Source organism: Sinohyriopsis cumingii, chromosome 10, assembly GCF_028554795.1.
Source record: "Sinohyriopsis cumingii isolate HCF-2022 chromosome 10, ASM2855479v2, whole genome shotgun sequence".
Classification (NCBI taxonomy): domain Eukaryota; kingdom Metazoa; phylum Mollusca; class Bivalvia; order Unionida; family Unionidae; genus Sinohyriopsis; species Sinohyriopsis cumingii.
This window is the reverse complement of record NC_142970.1, coordinates 107,840,745-107,862,806: the sequence shown is the minus strand read 5'-3', so window position 1 is coordinate 107,862,806 and position 22,062 is coordinate 107,840,745. Positions and strand designations below refer to the sequence as shown.

Below are 22,062 nucleotides of genomic sequence, written 5' to 3'. Positions count from 1 at the left end.
TACTCAACATGTAAACTTACATTTCAATATCAAACTACAACAAGCTCAATTTTCGAATATAAGAAATACATATAAAACTACGATATTCTTTCACTTACCAACATCATACCTGTATAATATCTGCCATTTAGAATGTAATACAGATAATTAAATATCGAGTAAATTCACGATAGCAAAAGAATCTAAAATTCAATATTTCAGACTAATACCGTAATTGAAATATATTTTACTGAATTTATTCTAAAAAGTCAACATATTAAATTCTATTATATAAAGAGTATTTTATTTCTAAATTAACTATTACTGAGTATGAAGTTGGTAGCGAACGTTGCTTTTACTAAAATCAATAATATAGTTATAAGTAAATATAAGTTCTTCAAACAATTAAACTTTCCGATACATTATATTAAGGAATAGCAAGAAAATATTTAAATAATCTAATGTTTAAACATACTGATGTTAGGTTAACATCTTAACACTAAAATTTCTTATAACACTAAAAATTCTTATGACACTAAAAATTCTTATAACACTAAAAAGTCTTATACTATGAAAACTGTACATAGACGGTTATCTTACCTGCAAAAGACAAAGCCTGCTTGAGTTTCTGGCTAGCAAAACTGGTGTCGACCCGCGGCTGGGCTTAATATACCCGCTTTCTTAAGACAACGCCAAATATGGCGTGTTCTTTAGCTCTTGCGTTTGGCCAGAATCTCAAAGCGAGGCTTCGTAGTCTCTTACAGATTATTGTCTAGGTCTATGTACATTATTACGTAAGTACTTCTGCAAGATCAGCACATTTGCCCTCCATGAGAATTTTTGGAATCTGTCTAGTTCGCTATTTTTATAACCTGATGAATGTACTCTCTTTCTGCTGAGTCTGAGATACAAGTAATGTTTTGTATAAGACGGTTCGTACTTGATCATAATAGCGTAATCATTGTTGAATAGTAGTATATAATTGTAACACGAATAAATGGATTAAATCTCAATATATTTAAGTAGAAGATTACTTTCAGTATGATTTATCAATTTACTTCTAATACAATTTAATCAAAACTTACTCTTAACACAATTTAGAGGAATTTCCAATCTTGTTACTTGTACTGAAAAATTCTGTCCTAATACATATACTCTTAATGAAACATGATTAAAAGACATGTCTCTTTATTGTCTCTCAGAGCTAATTGGGTAAAAGCTTCTTTGCCATAGCAACTTACCAACATTATTATCTGCAATCACTACATTTATGTGTTGGCCCACTGCTTCCTATTAGTATTTTTTTTAGTAGCATGACAATTTTGAAATCATTTGGAGAGTTTATTCAAGACTGTTCAGTAATGAAACTTATCATATATCAATTGTCATTAAAACATTTTTGAAACAAAACCATGCCCATTTAAATGGTAGACTGTGATTATTTCACTACAAATGTGTCAGAAAAACACGTGCATAGTCATCATAGAATATTAATATTAAAGTGGATGTAATCTGGATTGCTGTATCTTGAGGTGTCATGCTGCCACATTATATATATATATATATATATATATATATATATATATATATATATATATATATATATATATATATATATATATATATATATATATATCTATACATATATATATATATATATATATATATATATATATATATATATATATATATATATATATATATATATATATATATATATATATATATATATATGCATATATGCACACAAAAGGGTCTATGTATAGTGATTTTGTTTCATCAATATTATTGCAACTTAAATTTCTGAACCAGTTTCAATGTTCCAGCAGTAAGGAAAAATTCATCACCACTGGAAGTGAAGCAGATAGCATCCGGATGTTTTGGAATTCCTGTTGAAAACACTTGCAGAAGCTCCCCACTTGGAGACACCTGATGAATGTTGTGAGATTGCTGACCAACAACATACAGATTGTCTTCCCTGTCCACTGCTACTCCACTTGTACCGTCCAGTGCTGAGTGAACATATTTGAAAATTAGCTTGCCATCTACACCGTATGCATACACTGTACCAGGCTTGCCATATGATACATAAACACATGTCCTGATATTATTCACTGCCAAAGCAGAATACCAAAGTGAAGGACAAACTTTAACCAAGGATTTCTCCAACCCATCCATGGAGACAATACACCAGTATAAAATATTGTTCCTGCTGCCACTTACGACCAGCTGATCTCTAGACAGGGTGGCAATCCCATGACAACTCAGACTCGTGTCGATTACCCTCCCCGGTTGTATGGATCTATCCACAGTCAGAAGCTGGATCTTGTTCTCCTTTGGAAGGGTCACTGCTACTTCAGATCCCTCCACTACACACACACCTCTTGGCAATGAAGTCAATTTGTGCTCAGCAAGACACTTATATGAAGAGTCATACAGCCTACATGTATGATTGTTAGAATCCACAATCATGATTATATCATTTGGAAGACAGGTTATATCATAATACCAGGGATTCTTGCCTTCCGTATAGTGTACATTATACAGCCCAACTACTTCCGGTTTGCAGTTCTTCAGAGGCTTAGAGCTGAGACTCTTTTTTGTCTTATGTCCTTCCACAGGGTTTTTGTCTGCTTGAGATGTATCATGCGTTACCACAGTTTTCGTTATTGCTTTCTCTGCTGTGTGAGACAAAAATGAAGGTTTAAGACTGTGCTTCTTTTCAACAATGTCAATTTTAGCAATATTGGTCTCGCTACTTTTGATCAAAGACAGGAGACGATCATCAAAACAAAGTTTGGCATCTATGTGTCTTATTTCACAATATTTCTCCTTCACAGCCGACTCATAATGGACAAGTTGTTCTTCAGTTTTATGCAGAATGGTCAAGCCATGAAGTGGATTGCCATGTGCCAAAACTGTTTCCAAAAGAAAAAGAGAGTTTGTAATTGCAGAACTGATGGATTCACATTGTTGATTTTCTTCATGTCGGACTATTGACTCCTCTTTCAGGAGAGCATTTGTCTCCATGGTGATTTTGGCTTTAACATTGTCAAGTAAAGTGTTTATTTTTTTCCTGAAGGCCTCAATTTCATCGGACAAGTCATTCAGTTCAGCTTCAATCTTTTCAAATGACCCTTCATTTTCCTTTTTGAATTGATCCAAGTGAGACCTAAGCTGTTTCAATCGGTCCACAACTGTATTTGCCTCTTTTTCCTTCAATAGTCTTTCACAACAGTTCTTTAGTTGAAGAACCTCTACGCAGCCTCTATGGATCTTGTAAAAACATTCAGAGCAGCACATGCTTCTGTGGGATTTGCAGTAAAACTCAAACTCTTTATCAACATGCTTGGGGCAAGAGAGTCTCACTGACAAGTTAACAGCTAGTTCGGGATCTGTAAAAAGTCCCTGTATATTTACGACTGTATGATCTCTCAATACCTTATTTCTCTTGTGCACAGTTTCACACGCATGACAAAGAGTTTCTTTACATACCGTACAGTAACTTGTAGCTCTTGGAGAATTTCCTTCATATAGACACGAATCACAACACCTATCCATTTTCCTTTTCTCGGGTGGCAACACAGACAACAACACGGTATTGTATGGGTAATGTTCTGCCCAAGTATCAACAGGAATATCAGGAAGTGGAGGAAATGTTTCTTTCCGACACTCCGGGCAATTAAAAGTGGCACCTTTTTTCCCCTTAGGCACATTCTTCACAACGTATTTGTGTAAACAATGTTGGCAGTATGTATGGAGGCACGGCAAGGTCTTTGGTGCTGTATAGACATCAAGACAAATCGGACAACGTAACCCTTCTGTGCCAGAGAAGAAAGGCTTTACACTGCTAGCCATGACAGTTAACTGTACTACAAAACAGGTTTCTTCTTGCTTTAAATTCTTTCTCAATGTTTAGTCGATCGTTTTGATTGCCTTCAGTTTACTGCTGGTGTCTAAAGTTCACATCTAAAGTTCAATTGATATTATATATATATATATATATATATATATATATATATATATATATATATATATATATATATATATATATATATATATATATATATATATATATATATATATATATATATTAAAAACGCATGTATATGTGACGTGCAAAATGTTAGTAGCTGTAATTGTAATTAAAATTTATAAGTTAGAAACGATAGTTTGATATCAACTTAAGACATCCCATGAATATCTAAAAAGCACAAAGCAATATCCGCTATGCTACATCTTGCTTTGTGTGTGTGTGTGTGTGTGTGTGTGTTATGGAGAAAAAAAATGACCCAGCACAATGTGTGTGCGGGGGGGGGGGGAGGGCGGGGATTGAGGACAGTTGTATCCGATAGGTAGTGTACTAGTTAAAAAATGGACGGCCGTCTTTACATATATTTAATACAGACCTCTTTTTATTTAGAGAGGTGTCTAATTCAGTTTGTCTCTTATTCAATTAAATTGAACTATAGGTCTCTCTAAATATATAAAGAGGTCTGTATTGAATTGAATATATGTAAAAACGGCCACCCATAGAAAACCCGATCAAACAAATCTCATCTTGCCATTTTTATGTCCCTATCTTTGCTTCAATAACGTACTTGCCTCGATAGCTTTTGTCTTTTAAAAAAGACGTTTGGCTGCTAAACGGAGTCTTCTATTGATAAACTGAGTTTGTATAAAAAAATAATCAGCAATATCGATAAGGTTTTCCAATGGGACTTAAAGTGTATATCTCCAAAATATCAAGATAACAGGGCCATATCATGTCAAATGCTGAGGGGGGTGGGTGTCTAAAATTTCAAAAGGACTCTGTATTTTTTCTAGAAAGAGTATCAAAGCAAGTGTCTATATATCTCTTTACTCAAAGTGTACATACTACCCAATGAAGGTGCTAAAGAATAAAACGAAGGTCAAATCAGGTGAAAGGTGACTCTGTGTGTGTGTGTGTGTGTGTGTACTTTTTATAAGCCTTGGGGGAGTCCGGAAACCCTGGACCCCATCCCGCTCTGGATAATGACGCCTTAAAACCAGTAACAATAGAGCTTTTTGCGTCACATCAGAAAGAAGAAAAAGGTATAGTTCGAGTAGGATAACTCAGTTTCATGGTTGTGAGTCAAGCATACTGAATTGTTTCCCCTTGACTTCCCTTTTGACGGGATCATACTGCGGTCAACAGGAACAACGAAAACCAAGGACATTTTAGATAGCCGAGTTTAAAACTGACATTAGTGGAAAATACTGAATGTTGACTCCGATTTCATAAAACAGAATTGTTTTTATTGTCGATGTTGTTTGAATGTCTATTTGCACTCACGTTGTAATGAATTAATTTAAACATTAAAAAATCTCGTGTCTACACAGATGGAATAATATCATTATTTCTAACATATTTTATCCCATTTGTTAGTGATTGAGTACATTAGGGGGAGGGGGAAATTTGTTCACATAAATGTGGTAAGTATTGGGAAAAGATAAACGTGCAAAGACGTTTAAAGAATTCATTAATTGAACATTTCGCGTTATTGGGTATGTTTCATCTAAAGATCTCGAAGAAATATTGTTGTAGTTGTTGTTGTAGGGTTTAACGCCATTTTTCAGCACACGATATGCTATTCATGGAGGCCAGTATTAATGGTGGAGGAAGAACCCGGGAAATCACCGGAAAGAACCACCGATTCGAGAAGCTACTGGCAATTCTCACATACCCACATTGGCCGAATCTCTCGAAGAAATATGTGTAAAATCTACGTGTTGATAGGTTTATAGCAAGAGTATTCCGCAAAGACGCACAAATACAGACTAAGACGTTTAAAGAATTCATTAATTGAACATTTCGCGTTATTGGATATGTTTCATCTAAAGATCTCGAAGAAATATTGTTGTAGTTGTTGTTGTTGTAGGGTTTAATGCCATTTTTCAGCACACGATATGCTATTCATGGAGGCCAGTATTAATGGGGGAGGTAGAACCCGGGAAATCACCGGAAAGAACCACCGATTCGAGAAGCTACTGGCAATTCTCACATACCCACATTGGCCGAATCTCTCGAAGAAATATGTGTAAAATCTACGTGTTGATAGGTTTATAGCAGGAGTATTCCGCAAAGACGCACAAATACAGACTAAGACACACACTGACATGGAAAATAGGGCACGTAGACGTTTTAAGCTGATAATAATGTTTATTTGGTTCTAAATGCAAAAGGTGCCGACCGGACTTGCAATAATGCCACCAAGGCAATCACCTTGAAAATCTTTTAGTGTCTAGCTGGAACAAAATAAAAATTGTGTGAATGTGGCGATCTTGAAAATATTGTTATCGCTATTCCTCCTGAATCTATGGTCACATTAACATTTGATTTGTATTCAAGACTTCTCGTGATGTCTAGCTGATCGTAAATAAAAACAGCGAAAGTCTTGTAATCTATACTCCTCCTGAATGGATGGTCATTTCAACAAGGGGTTTTCAATCTAAGACTTTTCATGATGTCAGGTTAGTCCTAAATGAAAATGGTGACGATCGAACTTTCAATGTAGCCGGCAGAACAGCTAACATGACAGGGCTGTTGTCGCTACTCTTCCAAAATGGATATTTGTTTCAACATGGAATTTCACTAGAAGAGTTTGCACTGTGCCTAGTTAGTTCTAGATAATAATAGTGCTGATCTAGCTTCCAATATGGACACTACATTAGCTATATTGAAATTATTGTTATTATCATTCCTCCTAAATGGACTGTCGTATCAACATGTGGTTTTCACTAAAATACGTCTTATGGTGTCTAGTTGGTTCTAAATAAAAATTATTCTAATCTGACAATCTATATGACCGTCATAGCAGTGATCTTACAAATCTTGTTATCACAACTTAAACATAAAGCCATAATGATGTGGGGTTTTCACCTTGGTTGTAAGTAAATACGATGCCAATCTAATGTCCAGCCACAGCAATCATCTTCAAAATCTTGTTACAGCTACTCCGGAATGGTAAGTTGTATCATGAAAATATTGTTATATCTACTCCTTTAAAAAAAATATAGATATATCAGCATGGGGTAATAGATTTCTAATAATGCCTACTTGGTTATAACTGAAGGACCCTGGGTGGCTGTATGGTCTAAGACTGTCACCCATATTGATCACTTTCATCTCATCTCTGGTTTCGTAGGTCTTGGGCTAGGTCACGTGGGTATGTGAACAATCTTGCCAGTAGATTCGCATCGGTCGGTGGTTTTTCCCGGTGTTTTAACTGGTTCTTCCTCTATCAGTTATACTGGTCTCCTTGTATAGCCTATCACGTGCTGAAAATGGAGAAAATTCCACGAGAACCTCAACGCACGATAATTATCACATTGAATAATTGAGTTTCACAAAAAAGACTTCTAATGATCCTGTCTCCTAGCTTTATCCAATATAATCTGAGAGAGCAGGCGATGATCTATTCCTTATGAGACAAGGACACCGCCATCAGATCACATCATAGGAAATAATCTTGTCTGCACATTTTTTCTGGAAAAGCTTGGAGAGACCATAGAAAAAAAGTACTCTGTCAATCATAGGAGGGCAAAAGGTAGTTATATAATGATTATACATAAAATAATGATGATGCATATATATTGATTATACATAAAATAATGATGATGCATATATATTGATTATACATAAAATAATGATGATGCATATATATCGATTATACACCAAAGCGCCACCCTGTCTAATTCGAGAAATGATTAAGTATGATACGGGACTTGAAGGTTATCTTGGAAAATTTCGTGAAATCGGATAAGCTGAAACAAAAGTAATTTTCACTTTGCATTCTAAGTAAATAAATTATTTACTGAGTATTATAAAACTTACTGGTTTTCAATCTTTTCTATTACTTAGTCTAACATCATCGAGCGTACAAATTTGAAAGTAGCTCAGACCAGGTTCAGTTGGCAAAGGAGAAACTCAAATCATCCTGAAATAAAGAGAAAAAAATTTGTACCAGGATTTACAATGCCATAAGTTAACACCAAATACTATATTGCATCTGTTCTATCATAAAGACTGGTCCAGTGTGTTACAACTCTTAACTTCTGTATACACCACCTATTTATAAATTCGCCTCCATCGGATTGGTTCGCAATTTGAAAACACTATATTGCGACTGCAACGGGCCATTTTTAGTTGCATTCAGAAGTTAGCGTAAACACCAGCTGTCGTCCGATGATTTCCAGGTCGAACGCTAGCAAACCTTATGGACAAATGTGGAAAATACTTTTCACACACTCAAATATTCTGATAATGCAACTCCCGAAAACCACTTCTACCTGTGGTATTTGACTACAGCACTGGAAGGTGGCCAGTAAAATCTTTTACGCGATTGAGATCCACATATTGTCTTGTTACATCATCGGTATGATCCGTTGGCATGCCTGTATTGTTCTGTATGCAACTGCAGATATTCTATGTACATATAGGCGATTTGTTTGCGATCCGTAAACAATACAATGATTCCCCTTCAGACAAATTTGATATCATCCAATATACCCGTTGGTTGCAGCTACTAATATGTCGCTGCCTGAACCAAACTTTGTATCTACGCGTCTACGGTGCTTGTTGAAGTAGGTACGCCTCCAGTCTCATCGATGCTCATTGGCAAAGGAATATTTCACCTCATGCTAGAACTCTTGAGCAGAAATCCTTTTGTGTAGACACTGTAAAGCTAGCGGCAATGCACCTAGCGCAGACGATAGCATTTGTTCGCCAATGATTACTGAACCTAAATTTTGTTCTGCAGAAAGCATGCGCACTTCAGAAAAGTTATAAGCGTCAGTCAGCAAAACTTTTGCACTTGAATATTTGTCCGCGTAACCATTGTTGATCGCATCAATTTTGTCTGTATGAGCGACCACATTCGTTATTTCTTTGTTGTTTGGACACATGAAGCGGTCCTTTCGTGGTGTCTCCTGTTCTCAGCCGGCGTATGTTATGTTCTGCATCAGAATTTGTTGACGATGTCCTTGAGCTGCCTTTGCCAATGACTGTCTCAAAAGCTGAATACTAACTCATTATATATAGTCGGCTTACAAAAAAAAAATGTGCATCATTAACATTGATTCAGAAGACGTAAAAACAGATGATGGCAGGTAGCGGGATCGCTAGTCATGCAACTTCTCAAAACCAGTGGGGAAAAGTCACACAGATTATTTGCGGTTTTCGCAATTTATTGTACCCGATGCGAGCCATATTTCTGTCATTTTTTAAAATTAAAATTGAAAAGAAATGTTTGTCAAATTAAGTTTTGATAGTCCATTTTGCAGGTGGTCAGAATCATACTATACTAAGGTAGATTCAGTGTTTCAATTCAAGCATCTGTACGATTGAGAACTGCTGTAGGGCTTTGTAGAAACTATCAACGGTTCCAATTTAATTTGTCTCCTAGATGGGTATAAAAAAAGCTAATCCATTGATCAGCCATAACATACATTTATATAGAGTAATAATCATCAAATTGTATTTATGTCGAAAATGGAATATAACCCATTTATGTATGGTAAGATTGTCTGCTACGGACTGTATTACAGAGGAGCAGGAAAGCTCTAATTTCTGAAGACGTCAGTAGCAATAAGGGATACTTTTGCGACATTGGCAATCCCAGTCAAAAAGGTCGTGGGAACGTTTGGCGACAAGAGGAATGTAACATGGGGAAATTTAACACGGATGGGGTATAGAGTGACAAAAAAGCATGTGACTGTCTAGAGACAAGGGTATGGGACTTTCTAGCAACAAGGTAAATTGAACATGGGAATAGGGGGTTGTTTGAGGACAGGGGGACTTACCATTAATAGAGGGACAAAGACAGAGATAACACAGACTACAGACAACATACAAACACAAACAACTATACAATCAACAAAAATAATTTAGGCAAGAAAGCAAATCTTTTCGAGGCATATGAGTGGCCCTGAAAAGGGACTTTGGGTTCTTCTATTTTCTCCAGTTCTTCCACCATTTCCTTACTTTGTCAATACTTCCTTTCTTCTTTTTTTTTCTCTTTCTCTGGCATCCAGTCAGGATGGCCCATCGATCTAAATTTTTCCTGCACCTTCTTCCAGTTTTGATTTAGTCTGTCGAACTCCTCCTTTTTCTTTCTCTTTTCTTTGTCCTTTCTGTCTTTAGACCACCTATATTTTATCTTCTTCACTTCTTCTTCCAGCACTTTTCTCATTAGTTCTTCTGCTTTCTTTAGCTTGTCCAGCCCCCACATCACAAAGGACCACTCTGTCCAATTCAATATCTCTTCTAAAAAGGACCTTACTTTTATCACATTCTCAAGGGCCTCCTTCAAGGTGTCCACTCTCACGTATGTTGGTTGAATGAAGCCTCGTAACGTTTCGACTTCCTCTTCGATCATGCCCTGGACCAGATCCCTGGATACTTTCACACTGGTCACTTGACTTGTCACAAAGTCTTTGGCAACTGGATACCTCCATTCATGTTGTAGCCTTTCCATCACATAGGCGGCATCCACCATCCAGTACCAACTTTCCTTTAACTGGTTAAAAACCACATTGTCATCTTTTTTTATTCTGTGCAGAATGGCGCGAAAGATGCACACTTTGACTGTATATTTGTCAAGCGCGGACGTGAAGGGAAACATCCCTATACTCACTTCTGATATTATATACTATCAATTCACGTTGAACAAGCAACCGCACAACAGAGATGGAACCGAACACTGCTAAACAAAGCACACAAAGCATGCAAGGCGAGGCGACAAGATGGCTGCCAGCGATAGCAGTAATTCCTGCTCCAACACTAGGACCCATTAAGACTCTTGGTAAAAAAACAAGCCTCCAACTGGAGCCTGAGAGCAGGAACTAAAAGAACCACTCTATTATTTGTCTGGGATACTAGCATTGAGGGAGAAGATGTTATTGGAGGAGAGGACGACTTGTGTCTAGCCAGAAGGAACAAAAGTAGAAACAGGACACGTGCGGAGAGAAGGAAACCTGACCTTAACAAGGTGGCAAGCCACTCTACCTCACCGGCTACTATACCAGGCGGGAAACAAGGTCACCTACACCCGATACAGACGCCCATAATGACTAGTACTCCTATTACAACTACTGCTATCCAGACAAAAATCAGCAGAAAAAGAAACGAAAGGATGTAGCGACGTAAATGGAAATTACCACCACTGATGTCACTATTATCACTGAGACACCGCTAGATATGGAAAGAGAAGAGCACTCAGAAGATATAGCAGCAGAAGAAAAAGAAACAACGGAAGAAGAAATGGCTGGCGAGTACAAGATAGTTACGATTGAGGAACAAGCAGAAGATATAGGTATGCAGATAACTCTAAGTGATCCCAAAAAAGCCAATAACTTTATAAGCTCTGTAAAGTATATGGGATGTCGGTCACTTAGAAAGAAGAAGAAACCTACCCTACCCCCACCCCCAGCAATGGCTGTTCGCACGACGGATACTGTCACAGTAATACCCAGCGGCCTATGAAGAAACCCCGCTCACTGTTCTGGTTGACTACGCCAAAGCAATGGCTGAAAGGCATGGGTTCGAGGTTATACCCACGGTATAATGTATGAGGAACAACATACAGCAGCTCAAACCTAGGACTACGAAAATAGACGGAACACCTTCGGACTGCTGATATAACAGCCCTTCTTAGGGCTAATACATTGCCTATTTAATTTAATATTCAGTTATCATCTTGGCTTGATAACTGTTTTGGATAAAATCTTTTTTGTGGTGTGACCTAATTTGATCATTGCGAGCGGCCGACAAAATTTGTACATACTTAATAAAACATCTCTCTATGCGTTGCTTTCCATTGTTATACACGCGACGACAGGAACAATTTCCATCCGCCAGAATTAGGTGTCCCAGTGTGACTTCATAGTCGCCGTCCAATCGCGACTGACGTTGCATACTGCTTTGGTTGACACCCCACTGATTGGTAAACCAGAATTTACTTAAGAACATGTGTGTGTGGGTCCAGTCCCACTCATGTAAGCCCTACATTGAGACCGTTAGGGTCCAATTTGGACTCACGGCTGAGGCTAATTAACAGTGCACTTTGTGCACATAAATGCCTGGGGGATGAGGCTCTAATTCCCTCCCCCAGGATAGATTATCAGGCTGAGGTGCAGTCGTAAACCCGTGGTACATGTACATATGTACGAAAACCACGTTAATCCAACTTACTACTACTCATCTACTATCCATACAAACGGGAAGGAAAAAACAAACCCCAAATTATACTATCACAAAACCCAATATTACTATTCACGCGAGAAAGAGAAAAAAACAAACCCTTACTATACTATCCACAAACCACCAATATGCTATCAACACAAAAGGTGAGGAGCAAAGATAAAACCAAATTATACTATCCACACACGAGAAGGAGAAAAAACACAGCTAAAATAAACTATCAAAAACTCCAATATCTACTATCCACACACGGAAAGAAGAAAAAACAAACCCAATTATACTATCAACACAGAGGTGAGGAGCAAAAACAAATCACAAGTATACAATCCTCACACGAGAAGGAGAAAAAAAAAACGTTACTATACCATCCACAAACCACCAATATAATATCTACACACGGGAAGGAGAAAAAAACAAAAACAAAATATACTACCCACACACGGGAAGGAGAAAAAACAAACCCAATACCATCAACACAGATGGGAAGGGAAAAAAACACACACTCTACTATTCACCCAAACTTTCGCGAACCCTTACAACCCCCACAAATCTACTATCCACACAATCATATGCTCACTTATGCAAACACACACTCTACTATCCACACAAACGTACGTGAGCTCATACAAACGCACACACACAGAGACAATCACATCAGTAAAAGAGTGAGTGTTTATAATGACACTACTCCACATTCACACAACTTGAATAGTCTTGTTTCTAGAGATCTGAGTAGCCCTGAGAATGGCTGTTTTTTTAAACTTCAGATGCACCAGCTTAATGGTGACACCTCCCGGAGCGAGCACAACAGACGCAACGCCGACTCCAATCATTGTCCCAACTGATTCTTGCGTGGGGGGGGGGGGGGAGCGTATGCGGGTGGGGTGGGAGTGGTGATTGCCTTCACTCTCCCAGTCTTCATTTTCAGGGATAGTGAAGACTTCCCTCTTTCTTTTCATATTCCACACTCTTGTATGTTGAGGCCTCCTTATATCTACCGCACGCACCTGTGCTGCTACCGGTTGTGGTGCTGTTAGAGGGTGCTGTGATTGTATTGGCTCTGGTGTTTGTCTCTGTGAAGGAGTCCTCGCCTCAGGCCTGACCTCACACACAGGTCTCATCATTACGTGATTTGCTTTTTGGTTTGAGTGTCGATGCGGAGATCAGCCATATGCGTCAGGGCTACTTTGTTTATGTCAAAAAAGCGTTCGGTTTGATGAGGAATGTGAATGATGCCTTGGAGTAACTGACGTGCTGTCACCATATACTATCGTAAGACTTCTTTGAGACTGGCTTCTAAGACACGAGCACGTATTTGTGATTTTTTTCGCGACTGATACCGTACAAGGCTCGAATCAATTCGACGGGTAGATGAGACTGAAGGACGTCAAGTTGACGCTGTATGAAACAGGTCCAAAGTGTCAGAGGTTTTTATAGATATTTTTGTTAAGTCGACGACGATAACGTGTACACGACAGGCCCTCCGTCTTGGTACCAGTGGTGAAACAGATGGGTACGAAATCGCAAATAATTGGGGGTGAGGGGTGGGATTCAAATCCACGAGTAAATAGGCGTGTGCGGTTTGAGTGGCATCGTAGTAAGCATGAGTCAGCCATGGCGTTCCTAACTGTTTGGCTAAGACTTGCATTTGTGATTTATCTCTAGGGCTTTTAAACAAGACCACATAATGAGCATTGAGACTGATGGTGCGATGGGCTTTACTTTGTTGAAACAAATTGTGAATAATGTAAATGACATTGGCATTACGATGATACCCTTTGCGCGTAAACCAGTATAATTTCCTCTTCGTCTTCTCCTAATATGTCGTCGAAAATGACCAAATGGGTTTGACTAGGGTCAAACACGATTCCATCGTCTTCGCTACGAATGCCTTCCACAAACACGATGGAATCGCCTTGACTTTCACGCAAGAGGCTGTACGCCAATTGCCACTCTTTGTAACACCACACGATTAGTTGAGGTGGACGATCGATCAAATGATGTTTATGTTCGATCCAACGTGTGACAAATTCGGTTTTGCTTGAATCATTATGTCCGGCAATTAACATGTTAAAGGGATGGCGAAGATACAAGGCCTCTCAGCTGGCACAATCTAAGTGTTCGTCGATGACTTTGAAAGTGGAGGAAGAGGGAGCAGAGACAGCAGAGGTAGCCATATTGCAAGGAATGTCACTTTTGACACGCAGACATACAAGACAAGAGTTTTTATACTTTTTCAGAACACGTTTATTGCAAGTTAAAATGGAACAACACAAAAGACAATAATACATGTAAGCCAAAGGGTTAAGTATAGCAATAAAAACACATCAAAGAGATCAAAGTTGAATATAAACAAGTTACAGTACATCATGGTTTTGGTAAACAGTGTGTAATGTTCTTAGAATCTCTACATTGGGAACAGTCACACAGGTATCCTCCCGGAATGGTCTTCCGGGAATGTCCATGACAGTCCTGTCCTGAAGGGAGTGGTTGTCCTCGGTGACGGGTTCTTCTAGCACTGTCACTAACACAGGTTTAAAAGTTACTTTTTTCCTTGGACGTTTGAACTGAGGATCACAACTCTTTGGCATAATTGACCACTTCTCTGGTCCGAGTCTCAAATTTTTTCAGTCACGTACATCTGTACAATGAGGGTGTAAGTCACAAGCTACACACATCGTCAAACAAATCTTCGGTACCTAAACGTTGACGAATCTTTTTTCCCGTAGAGGTCGAGAAGTATCGAGATGAAAACACAAAGCTTTTAACAAAATGAGTATCTCATGGACATTTAAAGGACCCACTTTCATGTTTCATTTGGTGGTAAGTACTACTCGTAAAGAGTCCACAAGGAATCGGCTGGTAAACGAAATCCCTTAAAGTAAGTCACTAAGACACACACCAAACAAAGACCCAATTCCATGGACACAGTTCTTGTAATAAGTGTTGGTAATCTTCCACTGTCTGAATAGTGTCATTGATATCGTTCCACGGCATTTGTTGAATCACGAGTGATAAAGGTTGTGGCATGGTAGCCAGTTTAATACCCGCTTTTGTCGGAGATAATAAGTGTACTTACTAAAAAGAGATGATCGTATGCACAGAGATGATCCAGTGACGTATATAAATGATTTGGTCACAAACGTGCACGTCACACTTCGCTCAGAAGTTTCTTCTTCAACTAAATTTACGTTGTGTGAAAGATTTTGGTAACCCTCTAACTCTTCTTCTGGAATTCGTTGCAGTAAGTCTACCTTGTAGCAAATAGAGCCAGCAGTAACGAACCAATCCTTTGTGCCAGTGTGTTGATGATCAATGTCTGACCACTGAAACACTTTCTTCTGAATCAGTCCTCTTATAGCATTCAGGTACCAATGGTTTAAACATCGGTGACGTAACGGATGCAGTTGTTCTTTGCGTTGATCTTGTACTTTGATCAACTCTTTGTAAATGCGTTCTCTCAACTCCCCGGGCAAACTACGAATGTTCTCTTGTAAATTATCCATGATCATGTCATACTAAACCCTCTTTTGTTGGAGGTAATAAGTGTACTTTTGAACAGCATCCGTTTTATTTTAGTCCCGTACCAAAATGATTTAGTCACTAACTCACACGCCACACGTCGTACATAATCATCAATGTCCGACCAATGAAACACTTTGAAATGAATCAGTCCTCTTATACCATTCAGGTACCAGTGTTCCACTTGTATTTTCACTACCTCTCGGAAATGCGTTCTCTCAACTCCACAAGCAAATCACGAATGTTCTCTTATAAAGTATCAATCCAGGGATTACTGAGGTCGTCTCACTAAAGGTAGGTAGTGACAATTTGGAGACCATCGACCATGTTCCAGGTATTCTGAATCTTTCTGTTCCCACTCGTGTATTGACACACCTCACTGAAGCAATTGACTTTATCCCCTTCGCCCAAGTAGAAAAATCCGGCTCTGGCTAATTCTTCGGGGGTAGGTCCTCCCAGATATTTAGATCATATTGCTTGGAACGTTTGAAAACGATTTTCAAAGTCCCAGTGTTCAGGCAAACGCACAGGGAACGAATATTCGTCTTTCATAGGTTCGTTTCGATGAGGGAAGGATGAAATCGAGAGGATTTTTCTCAGTTTTGGATGACATTCCTAGGGCAGTAGACGCATGTTGTCGCGTGAAGGTTAATATTGACAATGAAACCCAGTAAAGAGTCTACGATAACGTGTGACATGGCATTCTCATCCGTCAGGTTTGACACGCACAGCAACACTTTCCATGGTATGTGTAGTGGTTAGTAGTAGTTATAACAAAGTTCCCATGATGTTTTACTGTATCGCTGAGGTCACAGCGTACGGCATCGCTCTCATCGCAAGACACAACATCGCACTCCACTTCAGAATCACCGAACTTGAATGATGTCTGTTTAAAAGGATTCATCTTTTTCGCTTGGTCTTGGTAGTGACAATGAAATATCGATCTTCGCCGTTGTCCCTTTTCACAATAACGACGTGACCGTAAGGTATAGAGACGTGATTAAGAAGCCGCACTCGCTTCTGGTACACCTTTTGATACAGTTTTTCTAAAGGTCGACTGACGATTTGGTGAGTGGGTAAACGTACAATCTTATGCGGTTCGTAGGTGGTCACTCTAAAATTTCCATCCTGTCCAGACTGCAAGGCTTCTTTCAATACCCCAAAAGATCACCACTCGACTGGTGCTATAACTGAGAGTCAATCCTTTCACTTTACACTCCGTGTGCACTTCTGCTTGTTTGTTTCGGTATTCGTAGCCGTAATTTGCAGGACCGCCACTAGCGAAACTTAAAATCTTGTCGTCGGGATGGTCTTTTTTGTCCAGGCTCCTAAACGGTCTCCTTCGATGTGAGGGTGACGTTGACCTGGGCGATCGATGTAGATGCAGCTGTCCGTGTCAAAGTACAGGACGCAATCACCTAACAGTTATAAAGCTTAGTACAATTTGAAGTGAGTATGGGCTGTCACGTAAGCCGCATTGATATTTCCAAATTCGTCAGATTCTACAAAGTCTAGTTCTTCTTCTTAATTTGCTAAGATCAAATCCTAACGAACAACGTCCACGTGTTTCATGTATATGGTTTTTTCGTAAATCATCTTGAATTACCGGGAAGGTTCTGTAAAATACTCCGTCTTAGGTAAACACGGCCGTTGTGCCATTTTGCCCCCCAAGCAATTTAGCATCACTTTGGCAAACGATCGCCTGCCGTCGTTTTTCTCTACGTAGTCTAAAGTGATGCCTTTCTGCTCCCAGTATTTTTCTTTGAATTTCATTTGGTCTTCGGGAGTGTGGCACGAGGAAGGATAGCCGCTAACTTCTTGTTTCAGTTTCAAAAAGGCATCCACGTAGTCTGCGAAAATGCCTTTCTGAGTCTCGTCGCCCTTGTGGTACTGTTATGTCTTGGGAAAGTGGTAAATTTCGTACACTTCTAACGGTTGGTATCCGATGTTAAGAGCTTTGAACAATTCTACGCTGACCCACGTTCTCGTCAAGGCGCGTTCTTCCTGGGTGTGCTGACAAGTTCGGTCTTGATTGCACGTTTCGGTACAAGTACGGCACAAGGGAAACATCAGTTTTCCTTGGCAATGGTGAGATAAAACGTGATGGTACAAGTCGGTGGGAGGCAAGACTTTGCACTTGATTAAACCTTCGTATTGTTGAATGTTGTCCAGATCGAGTTGTTTTGTTAGCAATTGCGGGTGCCCGGCGAAAAAGTGACAATATCTGCACACGTAAGGATACAGCGAACACGATCCAAGTAACTGATTTCTTCTGGTCCACCAGCCTGTAACTTTCCACGATGCGTTTTAACTCGAGATCGGTTTTCAAACGGTGATCTCATTCGCGTTCTCACATTCCCACCACTTGGTATCCTTGCTGTTCTAACTTCAAACGCCGCTGACAAGTGGCCTGGTGCAAGTATTACATAGTCCGCTGTAAAAACTGATTTTAGTGCCGAGTTGAGGGTAACAGAGGGGACATCCGTAAAATTCGTACTCGATCTTGAGGTTTTCTATGTCCCAGCCATCCACAAAATACGTTCCAATGATCTTTTCACCTCCTCCGTTGCCGGCATGATGGATCCATTTGTCGTCCTTGTCGCACAAGTAATTTAGCCAGTGTAGGGATATGACTGAGTACTGACGTTTGTCAAAGTTCGTCCTTTGAGACTGATAATAGCAAGGGTGCTTTCGGGCATGAATCGTTGACGGTACACTAAGGAACACGCTTTGGTAATGGTGCAGACTTCTTTCAAAGGACAATCCCTCCGTGTTCCATGAACAGTTCTCGAAATTTTCCAGAGCAACGCCGTAAAATGTCCACGTTGAAACGGCAATACTTTAACATTTCTTCCTGAAAGTCGAAGGGATCCAAAGCGTGAGACTGGTACCAAGCGCAAACTGCTTCTCGTTGTTCGGTACGCATGTTGTTGGGATCGTAGTCATGAGCCTCGGGCAAATGTGGTAGAACGGCGTGTTGATTGGCTTCGCTATTGAAAAAGTGCGGAAAATAACCTTTGGCCCTTTCTGTCATTCCAAACGTTTTAGGTTGGCCCTTTCTGTCATTCCAAACGTTTTCGGCATCCGACTCAAAGGCATGGCCAAGTAACTCATCGAATATTTAAACTGTACTTGACCCACTTGCATGAAAATGATTTTATCTCCTTTTAAAGTCATTTTTGGACGTTCGGTACTTTGTTCCATATAGTATCTAAGGAGAAATTGCCCATCGTATCCCGAGAAATTGTGAGCCATCAACGTGGCATGGCGACGACAATCTCCGTAACGTTCGATGTCCTCTTGGCTCCATGTCTCGTCGATTGGGTCTAAGATCTATTGAGCGAAATTGGCGAAATCGGTCCCCGAAAGATTTTTTCACGTCTACCAGGAATCTTGCTGCATTGAGGGCAATGACTAAAGATAGGCTCTTGGATGCACTTCTCGCATGCTTGATGAGCCACATAGAAATTAGGAATGTGAATCCCAGTCTCTTGCATGCATTTGAAATCGATAAAGATGAAATTCCCTTTCTTCTAGTCATCTTCCTCCTATTGTTTGGATTGGTATTTCATGTTCCAAGTCCACCATTTGCCGACAAATGTGATATCGTTTCTTTCCGCGACAAACGTGTAACTTGGCACTATTGGTACGTATGCCGTGTCCACAAGAAGGGCATAATCTCAGTAGCTGAGAAGCATAACATGTTGTTGGTAACAGGCAGGGCTGATAAAAGTGCGCTGACAGGTACTACAATGCACTCGTTCTTGTCCATCGTCGAGACAGGACTTAGAGGTCACACATCCCTCACATTTCGATCCACAATGCTTGTGTTCCTCTCAATTGTTATAGCCATGTCATATTTCTCATAGTAATAACCGTATCCCAAGAATACAGTGATACTGGTGATAGCATCGAATATTTCATCGTGACAATAGACGTGACTGTATTTTACGTCTTTGAAATCTTTGCCTCGATACAACAGAAGACCGCGCACTTCTTGAGGGTGTACTTTCAAGGTGTAGCGTGGAGCCAAGACGTCTTTGTAATTTTTGCATTTCAGGATTGCCACAAGGTATCACTTTAGATAGCCCCGCTTCTTGTAACTGGAGTTCTGCTTCTCTTCGTTGTTTGGCTCGGTCCGATCGTTGAATAGTTTTCCAGGCTCTTTTCCATTTTATCGTGTCGTTCTTGACGGCATACGTTCGTCCCACCATGATGGCACGGGCTAAACACTTCTGGTCTTGAGGATTGTTAATTCGGACGAGGCTCTTTTGGTGATGCGAATGTCGTCTACCAATAACACCTTTTTGCGTCCGGTCCCTTGGGGAAGAGACACGTGGGTCATGAACAGTGTCGCTTTTCCATCGGTGATGTGAAACTTATCGTTGGATTATTGCACGTGATGAATCTTGTCCATGACTTTGGAAGGTGTGAATTCTGCTGAGCTGCTAAAATCGATCCAAACGGGGGACTTCATAATATCGTGATGAATGGAAAGTCTCAAGCGATTGTCTTCTTTGGTTTGACATTGTCGTTTCAGTGTAGTTAACAAAGAATCCTATACATCAGCGATGAAACCCTCCTCTTTCTCCATTGGTACATTTGACTTGAAATCTTTAACTTTACCGTGTGCGTGTAAGCCGTGGTTCTAAATTTTCTAGAGGAGCGTTTTTCCGTCTCTCGAATGTGATAGTAGTTTTCAGGGCTTACTAATGGTGGTGAACTTTGGTTGCGTGTAGACTCTATGGGTCTGGATTCTGGCTCACTCATGTCATCTTCAAAGTCACTGGCATGAATTTGAGCCAAGACTTCAGCTACTGTGCGGGGCAATAAATCACGTTTCTGTCTCTTTAATTTCTTCTCCTTTCTCCCTGACATTATGACATCGTTTCATCTTGACTGCAAAAAGTCAAATGACTAAATTTTAAACGCCATGGTTCAATTTATATCCATGTCAAACCAGTTTATATATAAAGGATGTGTGTCTTCCCTTCCAATGTTCGTTTCACTTTCAAACCGAGAAGAACGATGGAAGAGCCCACACAAATTGAACTTCTGATCAGAGCTTTGCAAGGTGTTATAAGAAAATTTTCTTCAGACAAGCCGAAGGACTACTCCCCCTCCTTTCGAGATAAAAGTCAAGATACTTCCTATATCTGTAAGAAGAAAAGACATTGGTTTTCAGAGTGTCCAGACCGTCATAAAAGCAGGACAGGTGCCATAAGAGACAAAAGTCAAGATACCTGTTATCATTGTCAAGAGAAAGGACATTGGTCTTCAGAATGACCCAAGAAACAACAAGAGCAAGAGGAAGAGAGGGGTTCAAAACAGGAAGAAGAGGAGGTAACCTCCCCAAAGAAAGAACCCAGACACGTGCAGAAAGAGAAAAAAGAGAAGAAAAGACGAGGAGAAAGTGAGAACGAAGAGGAGGAAAAACTGTGAAAGTGAAGAAAGTAAAAAAAAAACAGAGAGAGGGAACAAAGACACAGAAGATGTCTATGAAGTTTTTAAAGTGTTGTGTTGTGTTTTGAATTGGATTGTAAAATTTGTACCAAAAGAGACCAGGCAGAAAACGTAAGTGTCGCTTGGTTTTGATGTTTTAGAATAAGGACCTACACTCACGGACTCACTCACACACGTACATCATGGATAAAAAAAGCTTTTTGAGTTTTAATTGATTTTGGCAATTTAAATACTATCTCTTTTCGAGAGAAGTGGGTGGCCCTGAAAAGGACTTTTGGGTATTTGTTTGTTTAAAAAAACAAACTCAGGAACGGGAGGTAATCATCTTTAACTGCCTTTAGCCTTTGTCACTGCCATGGCCGAATTCTGGACTGGCTACTGTCGATGATGATTTGGTAGAAATCATTAGGGTGGTATCGCAGGCGTGTAACATGGATGGGTTGTTTGGCTCGGGAAGGTCTTTTTCTCTTGGGTTGTAATAAAGACGTATGTTACATTTGTTTCGGACTCCTTAACTCTGCTAAAATGTCTAAGAGTACCGTCACTGTTTGACTTTCACTGTCATCCTTCTCTCTTAGACCTTGTTTCTTCTCTGCTGCTTCTTCCTGTCGTTTCCTTAATGCCTCTTCTTCTCGCTATTGCTGTTGAAGTAGAAAAGCTTGTTCTGCTTCCTTCTGCTGCTGTAAAAATGTTTCCATTCTTCTTTCTGTCTCTGTTTAAAATCATCGACGTGTGGTGATGAAGAAGGTGGCGAAGGTAATGGTACCGGAACAAATTCTTGCGAGAAAATCGACTAAATCCTAATTAAAATCGACCTCTTCTGGAAGCAGGCCTGTGTTGACTTTGGTAGCATCTACTATACCATCGCTTCTCGT

The 22,062-nt window shown here is 39.6% G+C and overlaps 1 protein-coding gene across 1 annotated transcript; it reads right to left on the bottom strand.

The window, feature by feature from the left end:
- Positions 1 to 1,764: 1,764 nt before the first annotated feature.
- Positions 1,765 to 3,837, bottom strand: LOC149790800 (uncharacterized). The gene has a single exon (XM_089973266.1). It carries the CDS (start codon positions 3,835 to 3,837, stop codon positions 1,765 to 1,767), a length of 2,073 nt encoding a protein of 690 aa, XP_089829392.1.
- Positions 3,838 to 22,062: the final 18,225 nt, after the last annotated feature.

Coding starts and splice junctions, on each gene's coding strand:
- LOC149790800 (XM_089973266.1), bottom strand. CDS start 3,837: ATGGCTAGCAGTGTAAAGCCTTTCTTCTCTGGCACAGAAGGGTTACGT.